Source organism: Vigna unguiculata, chromosome 10 (assembly GCF_037176805.1).
Source record: "Vigna unguiculata cultivar grain cowpea cultivar isolate G323 ecotype 2 chromosome 10, ASM3717680v1, whole genome shotgun sequence".
Classification (NCBI taxonomy): Eukaryota; Viridiplantae; Streptophyta; class Magnoliopsida; order Fabales; family Fabaceae; genus Vigna; species Vigna unguiculata.
The window spans coordinates 52,092,455-52,112,295 of record NC_140801.1 but is presented as its reverse complement, the minus strand read 5'-3'; the positions used below and the strand labels follow the sequence as shown (position 1 = coordinate 52,112,295).

Sequence of the window (19,841 nt, the reverse complement as noted above, 5' to 3'; positions counted from 1 at the left end):
TTAATGGACTGAAAAAGTTTGGTGGTCCACCAATTATTCTACCATGCCTCACTATGATTGGGGAAAAATGTTCACAAATAAACAAAAATCAACAACAATAAAAGGAAAACCCTACACTCACCCTACAACAATTTCACTTTCCCAAAGAACTTGGACTCAAATAATCAATTAATGAAATCAAAGAAAATCACATTACAAGTACAATATGGGGCATAATGGGGAATTTTCAACCAATAACATGTGCTTGTACAAAATTCTAACAACATGGACATAAGGTCTAACACCTATAATCATAGATGGTAAAAAACTACAAGAAAAGTTGTATTTTCTTTACAAGATTCTAACTCAAAATTGGAGTAAAGTATTTGCTCTTAATTTCTAATATTGGTAATATGGTATAAAAAGAAGAAAAATAGAAAAAGGAAATGCATCAAATAAATGTTTATATTACTATCTAATTCATTATTTTATTTTTATACTTGTGTAACCTTGAAGTTTTTTTCTTTCACATGCTTGTAAACTATAATTTTTATATGCATTACATTTTTTTTAAGAATTATATTTTAATAGTATAACGGTCTTTTTAACTTGTTCGAATAATTAAGATGCATTGAGTCTTACAAAAGTACATAGTTATGTGTGATATTAAATAAAATGTAACCTAATAAACATGAATATAATTTTATTTGATTTAAAGAACAAAAATATTCATAAATGTCGTATAAATGTATTTAATATTTTATTTAATGCTCAACAATAAAAATTAAAAAATAATTAAATAATTATATTTTGATGTTGTTAAAATTTAAATATAATTATACATAAAAAATTTAAATTAACAAAAAAAATCAGAAAAAAAAACAGTGTTAAACATATAAAAAATTTATAAAAAAAATAAAGATTTTTTTTACCTTTTAGTAGAGACCATAAAAATTTTAAATTACTTGTTTTGTATCAGAAAAAGTTAACAATTTAAAAAGTTACTTTTGTCTTTATAAGATCTGTTATATATATTTATACTATTTCAATTAATATATTAATTATTTCAACTTTTAATGTAAAAATATAAAATTAATGTACATTAATTATTCTTTAACCGAAAACTGATTGGCCTTCTCCATAATATAATTTAAAGGCTAATGCTAAAATTGTGGGAAAGTCTGTGTATGAAAACTAGATTAATTAGCTTTTAATTAAGTATTATAGTTGTAAATGATTTGAATAAAAAATTAAATGTAAATATGAAGGTTGAAACTAGAAATCAACGTGAATGGCGTGGGCCGAATCCAACCAAACCCAAAACGACAGCAACAACTTAAACTCAAAAAGTAAGAGACAAAAATCTATGAAACTGATCTTAGGTTAGTAATAATAGGTTTTAAAATAATCATGCTGCCGTTTATTTATTTATTTATTATTATTTGATTTTATTTTTCTCTCTCCTACCTAGGAGTACCCGTTTGGTTTCAACCTTTAACTGAGGCTCTATTCAAAGCCTAAAACAGAGAGAAAATTAGACAGTGATGAATGAAAGTGCAGAGATAGCAGAAAATTCCCACTTCCATTGAAATCTGGCGTTATTCAAGAGCGAGGGAAAAAAGTGTGAAGGGATCCACCAAACGTTATTCTTTTCCATTGATTGAACCGTGTATGTAACTTGCTTTTCAACATGGCATCATGGTAATGCGCCTCTCACGCTTTTCTGCGTATTTTTTTCTGGTTTTTCTTCCCTCACAAATCCTCCCTTCAATGCCGTTTCCACCCTTTCCGAGAAAACGTGACACCAAGCTTTTGATTTGTTCGTAAGTCGGGAAATCCTGGTTTTTGAACGGTGTGAGCATTGTTGGTTTTGTGGGAAGCTGATTTTGTTTCGTTTTTGAAGTGATCTCGTGCTTGGTTTGGGTTTTGATCTGTTATTTGATATGGCTTGTCATTGGTTGTCCCAATAAAGAAGTAAGGATGCCCCATGTGGTGGAAATTTGAATGGTGTGGCTCGTTTGTGTAGATTTGGTTTCGCGTTGAAAAGTGAGGCTTTTGATGCGTATGAGGTGTTTGTGAGATGTGATTATGTGTGAAGGAACACGAGTTTTACTGTGATCCTTGGTTTGATTGGTAGATAGCTGAGGAAAAACCATGCAGTCTAGAATGGAAGAAGGGAAGGACCCTGCTGCATTGAGAACTACTCTCTCTAGGCCCTTCCCTTTGAGGCTTCTGAAGTTCTTCTTGGTATTTTTGGTTATTGGCCTGGGTGCTTCGTTTCTTAGCATGTACATGATTAGGCATTTTGGTATTCACAATGTGGCTTTGATACAGTCTACCATTAAACCTTGCTTTGAGCAGCCGGTGACCATAGAAAGTTGGATTAGGCCTCCATCCAGTTTGCTGCATACCATGAACGACACTGAACTCTTCTGGCGAGCTACTTTTGCTCCGAGGATCAAGAGTTATCCCTTTAAAAGAACTCCCAAGATTGCCTTCATGTTCTTGACCAAGGGACCGTTGCCAATGGCACCACTCTGGGAGAAGTTCTTTAAAGGGAATGAGAGGCTTTATTCAATCTATGTTCATTCGCTGCCATCCTATAGTGTGGATTTTCCATCATCATCAGTTTTTTATAGAAGACAGATCCCAAGCCAGGTATAGTTCAGCTTTATTCGATATGAATTTTGCTTTCAATGTCTCATGGTGTTAGGTGCTATACGTATTCATTTGGAAAATCATTATCTATATGGATTTCCATGTTTCAATTGTTCATCAGCACATTTTTCATCCAAGCTCTATATTATTAGCCGTAGGCCACAGCAATGCAATGCCATTTATTTGTAGGTGTTTCAACCCATCCACATTTATTATGGAGTTTTATGATGGGTGCTGCTAATTTATGGTCATATTAAATGATGGTCAGATCCCATTCCTATGTCTGTTAAATTGTCTATAAACTTTATGATTAAGGCTTAATACAACATTTTATTCAAAGACTAACACTCAAACACTTATGTTGACTAACTAATGGACTCTGGTAATTCTACTTAAATATGGAAACAAATCACGATAATTGCTAAGAAATATGTAAACAAATCCTAGGATAAGAGACTATTCTAAAGCATGAGATATATGTATCTGGATCCCATCTTCCTGCCACTCCTACTAGCCCTCTCCATACTCTATATTTCCTCCTTCCTATCTTTCTTTCCCACTTTAACCACTTACTTCTCTATTCTCTCTTCCTTCCTCACTTTCTTTCTGCTAGCTGCAAAGGCAAGAGGCCAACAAGGACGATTTGATAAGATACTCTAAGATAACAATTTAATGCTAAGAGGTAATTTTAGACATTCTATAATAAATTATAGATATTGTTTTTAGATTCTGTTGTTCTCCATCAAACTAAAGCTTATTAAGTTTTAATCTTGTTACAAATATAACTTTGAGATCTTAAATCGCAAGACCGACTTGTCAACCAAATCAATTATGCAAGTTGGCCAAGTAGTTGTTGAAGGCCCTTGGTCAAAAAGAAAAGAGCTTGGGTCTCAAATGAATAAGAAAAACCTCCGATTCAGCCACAGACACAGCAACTAAAGACCAAAATATTTCCGACAAATGCAACTAGCAACTTAGAAACGGCTGCACAGGTAGTCAAATAGAGGATACAACATCACAAACCAGCACCTATAAGGAAGGTGGCACAACTGGCCCACATATTGACGAACTCCCAACGGAAAAAGTCACGGGAAAGAACCTCTAGTCACGGCTCTTGAACATAAGGATGATCAGTGGCCTCTGAATTGAACAGTGGTAGCCATTCTTTCCCTTGATGGCTTCGTAGCAGCTGAAACCTTAACGAGCAGAGGAGAAAGCACTGAAAAATGACACAGTGGTCTAGTCACGCAAGTGCTTGCAATGACTAAAACCTTAACAACAAATGAGGGTTGATGGACCAAACCAATGCTACAACCTGACAAACTGACAAGGAAAAATATCTCTCTAGGACGAACTGCAGTGACATCACACAATAACAAGGAAAAATTTCCCCCACTCTCTTAACTAGTTGAATATCATCTACTATTGACAACAAGGTACTGCACTCCATATTATAAATTGATTGAATTTATAATTTGGTCTTGTCCAAACCTGTGATTTTGGTCTAATAGATCTAGTGTAGTAACAGTCTGTCCTAATTAGGAGTAAACCCCTTGTATAATATTTCTATATTTATAATAGAACTGGGAGACTCTTCCAAACAAGTTTGTCTCACTCAGATTTTGTGCTTTTCTCTGCATTTTAAGAATGGTATTATCCAACGTATGGATCTGTGACATATTTTCTTGGAATAAGATCCTATTAGGGAAAGAAAAATTCACATTACTGGTTCTTCGTATACGAACTATACCCTGGTAAAGGGAAATTTCTTCTCTTTGGTCTGTTTAATAGATTTTTCTTAAAAAGTACTGCATTCCAGCTGTAGTATGCTACATATAATGTGTAGTAGGGAAATAATTTTTCCGAGGATAAACATATATGGTTAATTTGACCATTGATTTCCTTTACAAAATTTTTGGCTGTTTTGTAATTATGCACAAATTTGTGATTGCTAACAGTTAAAAAGTGATGGACCGGTTTGAAGGACTAATTCAGTTTGTAGTTAGCAAATGGTTATTAAGACTAGCATATTATTAAAAAAAAACAGGCTTAAGTCCACTTCTAGTCACTGTAGTTTCTGGATAAATTTTTTATTGCATATTTAGTTCTCCTGTTTTCCAAAATCAAGTTTTTTTTTTTTCATAATATATCATTCATCATATTCGTCATAATAACATGTATTAGAGTTAATTGTCAAATTTATTATAAATATATCACGTAAATGAGTAATTGACACTGTTATCACTTACATACATGTAGCATTTTATTAGATGGAAGATTAATAGTGGATTAAAATTACTCAGTTTTTTTAAATTGGAGGACAAAATGTATACATTTAAAATTTTATTAGGACCACAATTGCATATTCATGAAACTATTGGGATCAAAAGTATTAGGTTAAGGTCGAATATTTTGTGATTTTAAGAAATTTCTAATCAGTATTCTCCTTCACAGGTTGCTGAGTGGGGAATGATGAGTATGTGTGATGCTGAAAGAAGACTTCTGGCCAATGCATTGCTTGATATCACAAATGAATGGTTTATCCTCTTATCTGAATCCTGCATTCCTCTCCAGAACTTCAGCATTGTGTACCGTTACATATCACGCTCGAGGTATAGCTTTATGGGTGCAGTTGATGAACCTGGCCCTTATGGCAGAGGACGCTATGATGAAAACATGGCACCTGAGATCAACATGAGTGACTGGCGTAAGGGATCTCAGTGGTTTGAAGTTAACCGGCAACTCGCCGTTAGGATAGTTGCAGACATTACTTACTATCCCAAGCTCAAAGAATTCTGCGTTCCACACAAATGCTATGTTGATGAGCACTATTTCCAGACAATGCTAACCATTAATACTCCTCATCTTTTGGCAAATAGAAGCCTCACTTTTGTGGACTGGTCGAGGGGTGGTGCTCATCCAGCTACTTTTGGAAAGGATGACATCAAAGAGGAATTCTTCAAGAAAATTTTGCAAGACCAGACATGTCTTTATAATAACCAGCCATCTTCACTCTGCTTCTTATTTGCAAGAAAATTTGCACCTAATGCTTTAGGCCCTCTTTTAGACATAGCAACCAAAACTCTAGGAATTTGAGAAGTGCCTAGTTGATAATCTGTATCTTCGAAGGAGTGCTGACTGGAGCATGTTAGTTACCCTTCTGCTACTCCATTACAGTCACATGATTCATTATCCCTGCATTGCAGAAATTTTGTGCTGCTCCTCCGGCATTTAGTTGTGTAGGACATTGAATCTAAACCACATTTTTTTACTGGTATTAGCCAAAATATTGGCTAATACTTTATTGGATCTCTCATTAGATAAATAAATATTGTAGTTATCTTTTTGGAAACACTAGTTGTTCTGGTCATTGAAAAATGCATTAGATCATATATTAGTCTACTATTTTGAGGCATCTAGTTTGTGGTTCTTTCAATTGGCAGTTTCAATCTGCTACTTGGTTTATCTTGTAACTAAGATGCTAAGGCCAGGGCTATGAAACATACCCAGATGTCAGAATTATACTTTTGTTTCAAGTTATCAACAAGCCCCTCTGTTTACCTTATTTTGCTGCATAGTTGTGGTACCAGTGTCTGTGCTAAACATGACAAAAACATAAGACATGTTTTAACAGTTGTGAGTGCATTTTAAGTAAAAAATCGCCTTGCAATATTTTTAGGGTGGCTAGTTTCTTACTAACTACTTGTAAACAAATTATTATTTTTCTATAAATTAAAGTCTCTCATTTAACTTGTTCAGAAAGTGAGGTATATAAATTATAATTTCTAAGAAAAGTGGAATTTTTTCCTTTTCCATTCATTTTTCATCTCTTTTTGCCCTGAGCTGTGTTTATTGATCTCATTTGCCTAAAAGCTAAATCCACATTTGGTGATTTCAAAGGTAAAGTACTTAAGAATCTAACCCAGGCGACAAATAAAAATGAATTATAATGCCACATGTATGTGAAGCTATTGCTTCAAGACTACATTACTTTTTAATAATTTTATTAGCAATTATAATTCATCATGATATTTCCATACTACCTTGGCAACATTGTGCTGGTATTTATAATGACAGAATGAATCAAATGAAAGTGTGGAATGACAGAATGGTGTTTGAAAAACTTGGGAAAGGAAACACAACTCTTTCTGCTGTCTTTAGCCTACTCTGAAACCAAATCAAATGAATCAATATGTTTTTATTTATTATAAAATAAGTTTGTTTTATTTTAGTTTTTTGTTAAAAAAATATTTTGACTTTCATATTTTAAAATTAAGAAATAATTGTTACTTCCCCCAATTCAATAAAAACTTTAAAGTGATATTTTTGTGTACAATAACCACTTTTTCATCATTATAATTCTTCATTGTCATAAGTTCACAAAATATACTTCTGAAATGCTCAAAATAGGAAGCGTCACAAACTAAAAGAAAATTAAGAAAAGCCCAACAATAGAAAAATAATTATTTGATAATTAATATATTCATATTTTAATTAATTTTTATTTAATATATATATATATATATATTATTAAATGAGTTATACGATGAGTATATTTTTAAGAATATCAAAGTATAACTTTTTCAAATTTAAATGAAAAAATATTATTTGACGCCACTTTTTCTATTTATATTTATTTGATAATTTTTTATAATAAAATATTATGTCAGAATAATGTAAATGAAAATAACAATTTATAAAATTGTAATTTGAATGTAACAAAAGAATAAATTTTAGAAAACATTGACTAATTTTGGATACAAGATGGAAAAATTTTAAATACAATAACACGACCTGCAATAAAAAGAGTGTCCTTACAATTTTGTTTTACATGAACTAAAAGCAAACCAACACAGAAAGTAAAAAAGAAATTCACAACCCATCTACCCTATATACCATTACATAACCTATTTAAATTTTAAATAATTTTTTATTAATTAACTTAAATATAATTTTTTTTATTGAAATGAAGTTGTTATTATTTACTAAAAGTGAATTGCAAAAATGTGTTAATTAAATTTTATCATTTATTTATTTTATATTAACCAGGTTTTTTTTTTCATAATTAATTACATTTTATAGTGGAGTATATGAAACAAATAGTAACATTTTCTTTTTCCTCATTATAAAAAATATAAATTCACTTTAAAATGTGTTGATTATCTTTTATTCTTTATTTATGAATAAATTAATAACGAGATATTTATTCATTCTTTCCTCAAATCCCACCCCTTATCCCTTCTTTCATCTAGAAATATTAATAACAAAATAGTTTTACAAAACTGATTATTTCGAGACATAATTACTCCACTTTGCACACATTCAAGTACTAAATTAGAATCTTCATATGTTGAAGAACTACACTAACACTCAGTAGACCCAGATGACAAATGTGACAACTTTGAATGGAAGCAAGAAGAAGGGTAAAAGTTCACAAGAAAAAATTGGTAGTTTATTAAAATGTAAAACAGCTTTATTTTCTTAGCTCATGCATAAACTCAACACCAGGTTTAATAAAAATTTAAATACAAACCAGTTCATAATGTCATTGCTACAAGAAACAATATATATATGTATATATATATATATTGCTATTATTTTAGTGACTACTAACGGTCATTTTTTCCAACAAAAAGTAAAGTTCTGTTACAATTCATCATGATATTTCCCCTCTGCAGGGGCTATGTCCTGCGGATTTTTCAGAAGATAACTAACAGCTAATGAGGCATGAAGTGCAGCTCCATAAGGAAGAACATCTTCATTGACTTTGAAATAGGGTGAGTGTACCTGCTCAAGTTTTTCATGTGAAGCATTCTGCATTCCAACCATGAAAAAGTAGCCAGGTATAACCTCTTGATAGAATGAAAAGTCTTCAGCTCCCATCAATGGTTGCATGTCATTTACTTTATCCACGCCAAGCAAATTCCCTGCAACACTCCGAAAATGTTGATGCAAGTCATCATCGTTTATGGTTACGGGAAAGAAAGGATTCAGGTCTTGAAGGAAGTTCACTGTTGCATTGCACCTCTGCACAGCAGCTTGTGCAATCACAACCTGCATAAACGAATCAGCCTTAGCATCTGCCAATGAAAACTGTATGATGTGAGTGAATCCATTTTCTTAGTTGAAATTATCATGTAAAGGTGTTTCTTATTTTTATTGTAACACGTTTCTGTTGATAATTACAAGTGCATTCAAGAGCATACGTTGACTTTAATATAAAAGGAGAAACCTAACTAATTTTATTTGCTGATCCTATAATTACAATTCAGAAATGTACTAACAAGACTAAAAACAAAAACAAATTCTGAACATTTTCGTTCTTTTAGTTTATGCATACAAAAAAATGTTATTCTTCTCCATGACATACCTGCTCAATGCGGTGTCTTAATTGCTGGAAGCTTTCTTTTGAAAAAGCTCGGAAGGTGCCACCGATCGTGACAGAATCTGGAATGATATTGAATGCACTACCTCCTTGGAATTTTCCTACAGTCACAACCTGTGCGGAGATGCTTTCTATTTTAGGAAGGCACAGAGGATTCAAATCAAATTCCTTCTCGAAACAGCACTTCGTAATATTTAATAAGTAAAAATCACAAACCCTTTAAATCCACTCTCATCAAAAGTTACTCTCTATAGCACAGCCCTTACTCTCTACAATCCAAACCCAAGTTTAAAATCAGCTGCCATTAAATTTTAACATTTGGAAAGAGAAAAAAACTACCAGGATAAATTTTCTCTTCAAGGTTTTTGCACCTGCATCAATGTCATGAGAACCTCTTCTAGTATTTAGTACAAGAATATATACATATCTAAGGTGTCAAAAAAGTGACCAAAAGGTAGAATTGGTACTTTCAAAGTTTATGTGGATAACAGAAGGAAAAGTTTACTTAAATGACAAGGCAAGTTTGATTGAAGTGTAAGCAATAAGTTTCTAGCTCAATCACAAATTTTGCATAGCCTTGGGTTCAGAAAACACTATAAATTCTTTTATTTAGCAATCAAATAAGAACATCACTAATTAAGTGGGAGCTTTGCGTTTTAAATCTCAGTTGTAAGCATAAATGAGTAGTTGGTGGCAAGGGAAAAGGAAGAAATGAAGTTGAAGCGAACTTACCTGGGAATCCAGAGGGTCAGCCTCGCGAGAAACAAGATTCTGTAAGCTAATTATAACATTAGAAGTTGCCAATATAGGGTCTATAGATTGTTGAGGAATAGCTGCATGACCTCCTTTTCCCCTTATTATAGCTTCAAAAAAACCATTTCCTGCCAACATTGGACCAGACCTAGAGCCCACTTCACCTAATGGGAAGTCACGTGACACATGCAATCCAAAAATAGCTGTAACATTTTCTAAGGCTCCAGCCTCCACAATTTTCTTGGCTCCCCCACCTCCTTCCTCTGCTGGTTGGAAAACAAGAACTACAGTTCCCTATTTAGACATCAAAATAGTGAAATTATCATGGATGCATGACAGGGTGAAAACAAGAGAACACGACAACTAACTGAAATTTCATAATAAAGAAGCAGATGTGGGAGACTGTCCTTGTCAAGTAGAATGATATAGTAGCCAACTTTCTTTAACTTTTCATTCACAAATACCTTATAAACAGAGCACATGCTTGATACTGACATGATTGGAATCATAAAACAAAAAGGTTTGCATAAAAGAAACATATAAAATCATTAAGAGGGCCAAATTTCTTGAGCATATGACAAACTGGACAGCAATGAGTAGTGATCATATGTTTTAAACGGAGATAAGAAGTTCAGTGTCTGCAAAAGTAAGCAAAACCACAAAGCAGAAGATCCAGGAATCGAAAATAAAGAAGTCAATATAAAAAGTCAAACTTGTATCTCTTTTTCATGATGTTTAAGAATCTTCGCAGCACCGAGAAGCATAGCCACATGAGCATCATGACCACAAGCATGCATCTTTCCAGGTACTTTACTCTTGTGCTCCCACTCCACCATTTCCTAAAGTTATATACAGTAATAAGTCAATGAAAAAAGCACAAAACATTACAAAATTTTGAGAAAAGGCAAGCAAAAACTCTTTTGTTGTCTTATCCCATAACCAACCGATAGAAGTAAAACCATCATAATTCAAAAGTCAAGAGTGTTGGAAAGGAATCACACACACAGAGAGAAGAAGAATATTACAGAAGTAAGTTTTTGTATTGATTATGTACACACACATATGCGCACCTATATCACACTTACAAAAAATTACAATCTGTTCATTACTCTAACTAACTCATAACATAGTTAACTACAATAGATATTTGAATTATCTAATAACATTCCCCTTTAATTCAAATGATTCAAGGAGACAATTCCTAACATATCTCTTAGCTCTCTGAACCTTTCCCCATGCCTTTGTAAAGATACCTGCTACTCATAATTTTGTTATGTGGTGTTCTCGAATCAGTCTCCCATTAATCAATTGATCTTTGAGGAAGTGAAATATTATTTCTGTGTGTTTACTCCTCGCATGTGCTGCTGGATGTTTTGCTAAGTCAATTGTTGATTTGTTATCTACAAATAGCTCGACTTCTCCTAAGTTCTTCACTTTGATCTCTTGCATTAATGTAAGCCACACAAGCTTGACAAGCACTCATTGAAGCTCACATGAGGATAGGACCACCACGGATTCCTTTTATGAGCACCAAGAGGTTGGTGCTTATCCACACATAAAAACATAACTAGCAGTACTCTTTGGATCAGATTTATAACCATATCAATCAGAGTTAGAGTACCAAAGCAATTCAATTTCTGAGTTATCACTTCCTTTAGGAAATAGAATTCCGTAATCCAAGGTTCCTTTCACATAACACATTACCATTGATTACCAATAAGTGAGCTTTCCTTCGTGTCTCCATGATTTTGTTCATTAAGCCAACATTAAATGCTAAGTCAGGTATAGTATTGCATTAAGTGATCCAACAATTAGTTTGAAGCAGGTAGGATAAATAAGTTCCTTAGTCCCTTTTTTTTCAAGTATCAATCTAGATGCAGCTGGTTTGACAGTGAAGTTGCACTTAAACATGTTGAATGTCTTTAATAAGTCAGAGCATATTGAGTTTGAGGCATCACAATACCATTCCCTGTTGTTTTATATTCAGTGCCAAGGAAATAAGACAAAGGCTCCAGATCACTCCTTTCAAACTCTTTAATCATCTCTTGCTAAAAAAAGGTCTTTAATCTCCCCTTGATTGCTACCTGTCACCAATAAGTCATCTACATAGAGACAAACAATTAACAAATCTGTATCAGTGACCACATCCAAGACCTTTACAAACACTCCATGCTCAGATATGCATTTAACAAAGCCTATTTGGCTAAGAAAATTACCTATTCTCTTGTAGCAAGCCCTTGGGGCTTGCTTAAAAAAGCCTTCCTCGATTTGTATACTTTCTCTTCCTGTCCCAATATCTCAAAGCCTACAGGTTGAATCACATACACTTCCTCATCTAGCAGTACATTTAAGAAAATCAATTTCACATCTAATTGATGCATAGACCACTTTCTTAAATTTGCTATATCATCCATAAATTTCACTCTTTCTAATATTGTAACATGTGCAAAGACCGCCCCATGGTCAACTTTCAGCCTTTATAAAAAATCTTTGACTACTAGTCTGGCCTTATATTTGATCACTTCATCACTTAGATTCACTTTCACTTTATACACCCACTTTAACACTATAGGTTTCTTTCCATAAGGCAAACTGACAAGTTCCCATCTTTCATTCTTTTCAACAGAACTCAATTCTACTTCCATTGCATTGACCCATTTAGGCTCTTGCATTACTTTCCCAAAACTGATTGAACCAGATTCAAAAATGGTGCATAGCGCACCAATTCTCCTTCTGAACCAGCAGCAGAATCTTGCATCATTTCATAGTCATATCGGGCTGATGCTGGAGCTGGTTGATCTCCTCAATCCAGTTGCTGTGTCAGTTTCATGTTCATCAAGACTGTTAAGATCTATTAGCATCGCATGATCCCTTCTCAGCTTCGGTGTTCCAATCACAACATCTCTAGTGATTAAAGATAGCATTCATCTTCACCCACCAGTCTTCATAGTTCTTCTTGCCAAACAACGGTAAGACTGCTGGAACAACACCACTTGAACCCACTATGATTCACCACTTGAACTCTGCAAAGACTCACAGCAGAGGAATGCCCAAGACAGAGATAAACCACACTTTAATCACGCAGCAGAACTCTCACACTTTAGTGGGTAATTCATGCACACAAATTTGTTGGGAAAGGAATAACACACACGGAACAAGAAGAAGATTTATGTATTGATTTTGTACAGACACACGTATTGTACAGAGAAATGGTGTTTCTATCACACTTACCAAAATTTACAATCACCCCATACCTCTAACCTACTCAGAACATAATTTATTTGGATTATACAATAACAAAAAGCACAATAAAACATTTATATGCAAGTTTTTAAGAAAAGGCAAGGATTTCCTTCAAATTCTCACTATCAAGAAAAAACTGCCACCAAACTGTCTAACCATAGAAATCAAGAATACGCAGAAGTTATGTGACCTGCATGGGGAGAGCATCCATATCAGCTCTGATAGCAACAAAAGGCGATCTTCCAGTCCCAATGAAGCCAATTATACCAGTTATTGCAAGTGGGTGTTTATAGGGTATACCCAGTTGATCCAATTCTGCTCTAATCAATTTACTGGTCTCAAATTCCTCATAACCCAATTCTGGATTCTCGTGAATCTTCCTTCTGATTCCTACCATATAGTCAAATACCTCAGGCTTCTTGGCAGCATCTAGAAAGTTGATAGGGGGTTCTGTGGATGAATCTGTTAACGAGAAGATGCGAGGTGTTGCAGCAAAAACGTGAAAAACAATGAACAAAGAGACCAAGTTGAAGAAATTCATGGTGAATGGGTGTGAGCAAGAATAACAATGAACCCAAGTAGATGACAAACAGGGAGTGATCAGAACTCTTATATTAAAATTTGGAAAACTTGAATAAACAATAAAATTTTATAATAATTAAAATAAACACAGTAATATGAAAGTATTTAAAAATAAATAGATATAATTAGTCGGATGACACCCACTTTTGTTCGGTCAATTGGTATTTATCTTTGAAAAATTGTCTTAATCAAGTTTTTTCAAACAAAAATATTAAAGATCGTTAACTTAATTTTCATTATTTTAATCACTAAATTTTAATATAAATATTAATACTTAATTTTGTAAATTATTTTAAATATTTTAATATATGATATTAATAACATTTTATTTTAAATGATTTAATTGAGATATTTTTTCAAAAATTTTTCTCAATTAATAATTTTTTAACGAGTATTAAAAACAGGTATCGCGTCAATAATTAAAACAAATAAAGTCTCAATAATTAAAACAAATAAATAATGTAAAAACTTACTTTCTTCAAATTCTATCCATTCAATATAAGCTATTTACATCAACAATGACTGCAGGAACTACACAGATTGAAAATTGTAGACCACAAAGGGTTAAAATATTAAAATTTAAAAAATGCTTCACAATAATAATAATAAAAAATGCTTCACAAAAAATGCTTCTCAAGTTTCAGCGAAATTTGGAATTAGTCTATCATCAAAATTTTTGATCAATTTAATCCTTATCTTTCAAAATGCATGAATTTAGTCCTTTTAACTAAATTTTGTTAAGTTTATTTGACATTTCAAGCGCATTTTATGATAGTATTTAAATTATTTACACTGTTTGACACATTTTTGCTTCAATATTAACTTAAATACTATCATGAAATGTGCTTGAAACGTCGTATAAACTTAAAAAAATTTGGTTAAAAGGACTAAATTCAAACATTTTGAAAGATGAATGACTAAAATAATATAAAGTTTTGATAAAGGACTAATTCCAAAATTCACTTAAACTTGAGGGACCCAAAACATATTTAATCCTTATTTCTGTATAATACTTACATATGTTTCTGTCATCCTCCTTTTTTCACTCTTATTTTAAGGAAAAAATGGAAAGAGAGGCGAAAGAGAAAGAAAAAGAAAAAGAAAAGTTAAAGAAATTTTAACCCTTTTCGTAATAAATAAAGAGAAACTGTTAAATTAAATATATCACAAAGTGATGAATATGAGATTTTACAGAGCTTCTCCATGCCATTTCCACAAACTTTGGAATTTGAGAAACAGAGTTATTTTGACTAATATTAATTTTAATATAAATACTGATAAAAATTTGTGGCTGAAGTTTCCTAGGAATCCAATGAACAGTAACAGATAACAGCCACATCATAAATGAATTTTCTCTGCACATTTGGCAGCTTTTAATTACACATAACATAAACATTCTCCACATTTATGTGAGTTTGAATAGCTACATATATATACCAATTTTCTTTTGTGACAGATTAAATTTTTGTTTAATTAGGATTTCATTTATGTCTTAGCTCATAAGTCTCTTTCATGGGGAGAAATTAAATGCACCTCTGTATAATTTTTTTTAAAAAACTACATATTGGATTGGGTTTTTTCTGAAATCCATAAATCAATTAATATTTGTTGAATGTAATTTTGATTGTTTAATTTTTAATCATGTATTGATTCAAATTGAAAACGTTTTTTTCTTTTTTTTCTTCATTCTCGTGGATATCATCTTCTCTTTCATTTCTCTTTCTAAATTTTCTTTTCTTCATTTGTTTAGAATTTTTCATTTCGTTTCTTTTTTTTCCTTCTCTAGTTTATAGTAATTAGTAAGTTTGAAATCATTCATAACCGACAAAAAAAATAAATATAACTTTTTGTTTTAGAATGTTTTTATTCTTTTTTCTGTTTGTGTTATGGTTGGGGAAAGTGACATTTTCAATTAATTTGTATCCTTGAAATTCAGTTTTAATTGGTTATAAATTCTAGAACTCCAAGGTCTTGAAATTCTTTAATTATTTCATGTGTTTTTATTTTTTTAAACTTCATTTTCTTAAAGGTAAGTAGAGTTTTCTCGTTTTTTAAATTTGATTATGTTAAGACTAGATTGAATCTCAAATTGAAGAAATGAAAAAAGGTTAATTTGTTAACTTTAGTTAAAGTTGTTAAAATTTATTAAAATTTTATATTAAGTAAAGTTTTATTTTAAAACTTAAAGTCTTCACAAGATTTGTATCATTTTCTTTTTAGATTTTCTTTTACGAGTTATGTTTGAGAACGAGTGAAACTTGATATCAATACGTATCCTTATTTATTATAGCAAAGTAATTTATATATTACAAGCTGTTTTAGACTTGTTGCAGTATAATAAAGTAACATCATAATATATTATATGAAGATTGTGTTAAATATTATTAATTTATTTCAATATTTTTTATATTTGTAATTTTAATTTATTATAATAAAATTATAACTATATTTTACATATTTATTTTTAATGTTTGAAATTAAACAATTAATGAGAATTGATTAATATTATTAATAAGTATATAGACCTTAAAATTTATATATATATATATATATATATATATATATATATATATATATATATATATATATTTGTAATTTTATTTATATTTGTTTGAAATAAAGACCAGTAGTTATGTTTAAGTGTATAGAATATAGTTCATTGTTTCAAAAAGAAAATGTATTGTATTTATTGACAGATATTTTCATTTTGTAAATTTATTGACGACTATATTTGTTCGTAATATTGTGAGAATTAATTATCAACGAAATTATCAGTCAATAAATGGTTTTCTCATTTATCCATAAATATTATTGGTAATGTTTTCTATTGACAATTATTTTTTCCGTCCAAAAAAGACATTCACTAACTAATGTTTTTTATCTTCAAAGAATTTCAGCTGTCAATAATACCGATTACTTTTGTGGTGGTAGATTAATGTAGTATATTGCTTACAAAAGGAATTCTTACTAAATAAATAATATGTGTATTTAATATGCATATATTAGTAAATTCAACAAGGGAATTCCGATTAGATTACTTAACAAAACCCTACTAAGGAAATTATACAAAAATTATAAAAAGTAAAGTTTATTTTACTTTTATTTTTAATTGTAACATCCCATTTTAAATAGATAATTCCAATTTAAATAAACACCATATATATATATATATATATATGTATATATATATATATATATATATTAAATATTTAGAGAGTGTGGAAAGACGGAATATGACGTACACAGTACCCCAACATATCCATAATAAAAGGAAGTGGCTCCACAGGCCTAAACGAGGTACAAAAACTTGCCAAGAGCGAGAGAAACTACTACTACTACTAAACTCCAAACGCTAAGACTCCCATAGTGAGCCTGATAGTCGTCCAAGATATCATCAAACCGCAGCATCTCTATTATCACCACTGCCAGGTTCTCACATCTGCTCACATCAACAAGGTTGATGATCATCGCAAAGGAAGAAACCACACACAATCATACAAACAAGCGAAAGGGTAAGCTAGTGTAACAGATCCTTATATTATAACACTCAGCAGGTAAATTTAAAACCAATCATAATTAACAAACATCCACACATGATATACCCAAACCACTTAGGGCTTTTAAACTTGACTAATCTGGATACATACGATGAGGCACCACCACCAAACTGTGAAATTACGTCCTAGCAGTGAGGCATCACCACGAGGCCTTCGCGGAATTACATCCTTACATGAGGCACCACCACGAGACCTCCGTGGAATTACGTCCTGGCCTTGAGGCACCACCACGATACCCCCGTAGAATTAGTCCTTATGTTGAGGCACCACCATGAGCTATCACCCCGAGGTCCATGGAATTAAGTCCAATAGATGAGGCACCACCATTGACTCCCCCCCTAAGAGGGTCCATAGAATTACGCCCATACGATGAGGCACCACCATTGACTCCCCCTAAGAGGGTCCATGGAATTAGGTTCTATTGCTGAGGCATCACTGGGGACTCCTCCAAGAAGGGCCCGCAGAATTACGTCCGTAAGATGAGGCACCACCACGAGCCCCGCTACAAGGGTCATGGAATTATGTCCTAAACCACCCTTACCCATACATTATCAATCAATCATGAAATTCCTATGCATACCCTTAACATGTCATTTAGTATGAGTGATCAACCATCAAATATATCTCATGCCAAGCTCATTTTCAATTCATTTGTTCTCACCCATAACATACATAGCACATGCATATCCACCCCCTTTGTACTTAATAAGTCAATGAACCAGCCAATCAAACAACCATCAACATTCAAGAGACAAAGCATAGCAAAAACCCAAAAGAGGTCTCGCTCAAGCTGGAGTCCTTGCTCATGCGAGAAGAGTGCTCTCGCTCAAACAGCAGACTCTCGCTTAGGCGAGACTGCAACAGTGGCTCCGGGAAAATGTCGTGAGCTCTCGCTTAGGCGAGACTGTTCGTCGCTCAAAAATACAGCAGCTCGCCTAGGCGAGCGCTCGAGCAAAAACCTGAGCGAGTTCCCGCTGTTCTCGCCTGGGCGAGATGAGCTCGCCTAGGCGAGTATATAAGTTTCCACCACTGTTCCACGCATGCTCAAACACAGACTCACTCATGATAGCACCCAAGGCATTTTTACATCATCATAAGCAACATGCTAGCAGCAGAACTCATAACAGAACCAACACATACAAAAGTGAATCAAAACGCGAAGTCTAGCTTCCCTTACTTGGAGAGGGCTTATACGGGACCTCGACACCAACTACGGAGTGCAACCGTTCGAGAAGTGGTTTCAGAAAATGGAAGAACAGCGGGGCAAAGGAAGAACAAAGTTATTATGGAACCCTAGAAGGAAGAACACGAAAATAAGCTTTAGGGAGTACATGTACGAGCTTGAGAAACACTTACATGGAGCGAAAACAAAGCTGAGCTCGAGAAATCTTTGGCCAAGATCGGAGTCAAGCCCTAGCAGAGCGTCCTGAAAGGAAGGGGGCAACGTTTAGGGTTCTGTTTTGCAAGAAATGAATCAGAATTGGAAACCCTAGCAGCTTTAGGGCCTTAGCACCCTATGGGCCAGCCCTTAGGCCCAACAGATTAAGGCCAACCCTTAAACATTATGGCAGAAATAAAACTTGGCCTTACATTAATTCATATATTGCATTTATTATGAAAGAAATTAATGAGTTTTTTTTTCATTTTTGGAAACGACATCTATATTAAATAATATGGTTAAATATGTTCTTGATCCTTAAACTTGAAGTGGGTTTTGGAATTAGTCCCTTTCAAATTTTTGGACTAATTTAGTCATTCATCTTTCGAAATACGTGATAACGTGAATTTAGTCATTTTAATCAAATCTTGTGTTAAGGTTATTTAACATTTCAAATGCAAACGCATTTCATAATAGTATTTGAATTAACATTAAAACAAAAATATGTAAAACAATATAAACAAGTCAAATACAATAATCAAATAAATATAATAAAATATGATTAAAATGACTAAATTCACGTATTTCAAAAGATAAATGACTAAATTGATCCAAAATTTTAAAATTGACAAATTCTAAAATTGACTGAAAGTTAAGAAATAAAAACGTATTTAACACTAAATAATATTCATCTCTGAAAAGCATACAAGATAGCATAATATAAAATGTACATGTTCAAAATAGAAAAATAAAATAAAATAAAATAAAACTTAAAAAGAAAACACGATGGTATAATTCATAATAAAATAAATGTATTAAATTTTATTTTAAATACCAATGCATAAAGTCATTTTTCAAACAACTCATTAAAAACGTGTTACATTCTGTAGTGTGAGTTTTTAAAATACTTCCAAGTCTTCTCTCATTGAATAAAAAACATAAAAACATGTGATTTACTCCATTTTGGCCGGAGCCATACACATTAAATAACCCATTTTTAAGAACAATTTATTCCAAATAAAGTCATAAAGAAAATAATGATAATTAGTGAATGAAAAATAATATAAAAATTGAGAAGAAAAAGATGAGGTAAAAAGATTAATAACAAGGAGCACGAAGAAATCTCACAATCCAGTTTTGTAATATTAAAATTAATCAACAAATTAAGAACTCATATAGTATTTAAAAAAGTGTAGAGAAAAATATTTTAAAATTGAGGTTATAAGATAGTATCACTTTTTTTCCTCATCTTTCTTTCACTCTTTTTCTTTTCTTTTTTTCTTCTACTTTTCCTTTTGTCTAAACT

At 32.3% G+C, this 19,841-nt stretch overlaps 2 protein-coding genes across 2 annotated transcripts; one reads left to right on the top strand and one right to left on the bottom strand.

Moving 5' to 3' along the window:
- The first annotated feature begins 1,453 nt into the window (after positions 1-1,453).
- LOC114165895 (glycosyltransferase BC10-like) lies at positions 1,454-6,202 on the top strand. The gene is made up of 2 exons (XM_028050519.2): positions 1,454-2,637; positions 5,092-6,202. The coding sequence occupies exons 1-2, from the start codon at positions 2,134-2,136 to the stop codon at positions 5,731-5,733; spliced, it is 1,146 nt and encodes a 381-aa protein (XP_027906320.1). The 5' UTR covers positions 1,454-2,133; the 3' UTR covers positions 5,734-6,202.
- A 1,944-nt stretch (positions 6,203-8,146) lies between these two features.
- LOC114166728 (IAA-amino acid hydrolase ILR1-like 4) lies at positions 8,147-13,614 on the bottom strand. The gene is made up of 5 exons (XM_028051514.2): positions 13,209-13,614; positions 10,489-10,614; positions 9,755-10,069; positions 9,008-9,136; positions 8,147-8,691 (listed from the first exon to the last, which is right to left on the bottom strand). Exons 1-5 carry the CDS (start codon positions 13,557-13,559, stop codon positions 8,284-8,286), a joined length of 1,329 nt encoding a protein of 442 aa, XP_027907315.1. The 5' UTR covers positions 13,560-13,614; the 3' UTR covers positions 8,147-8,283.
- Between the last annotated feature and the right edge of the window lie 6,227 nt (positions 13,615-19,841).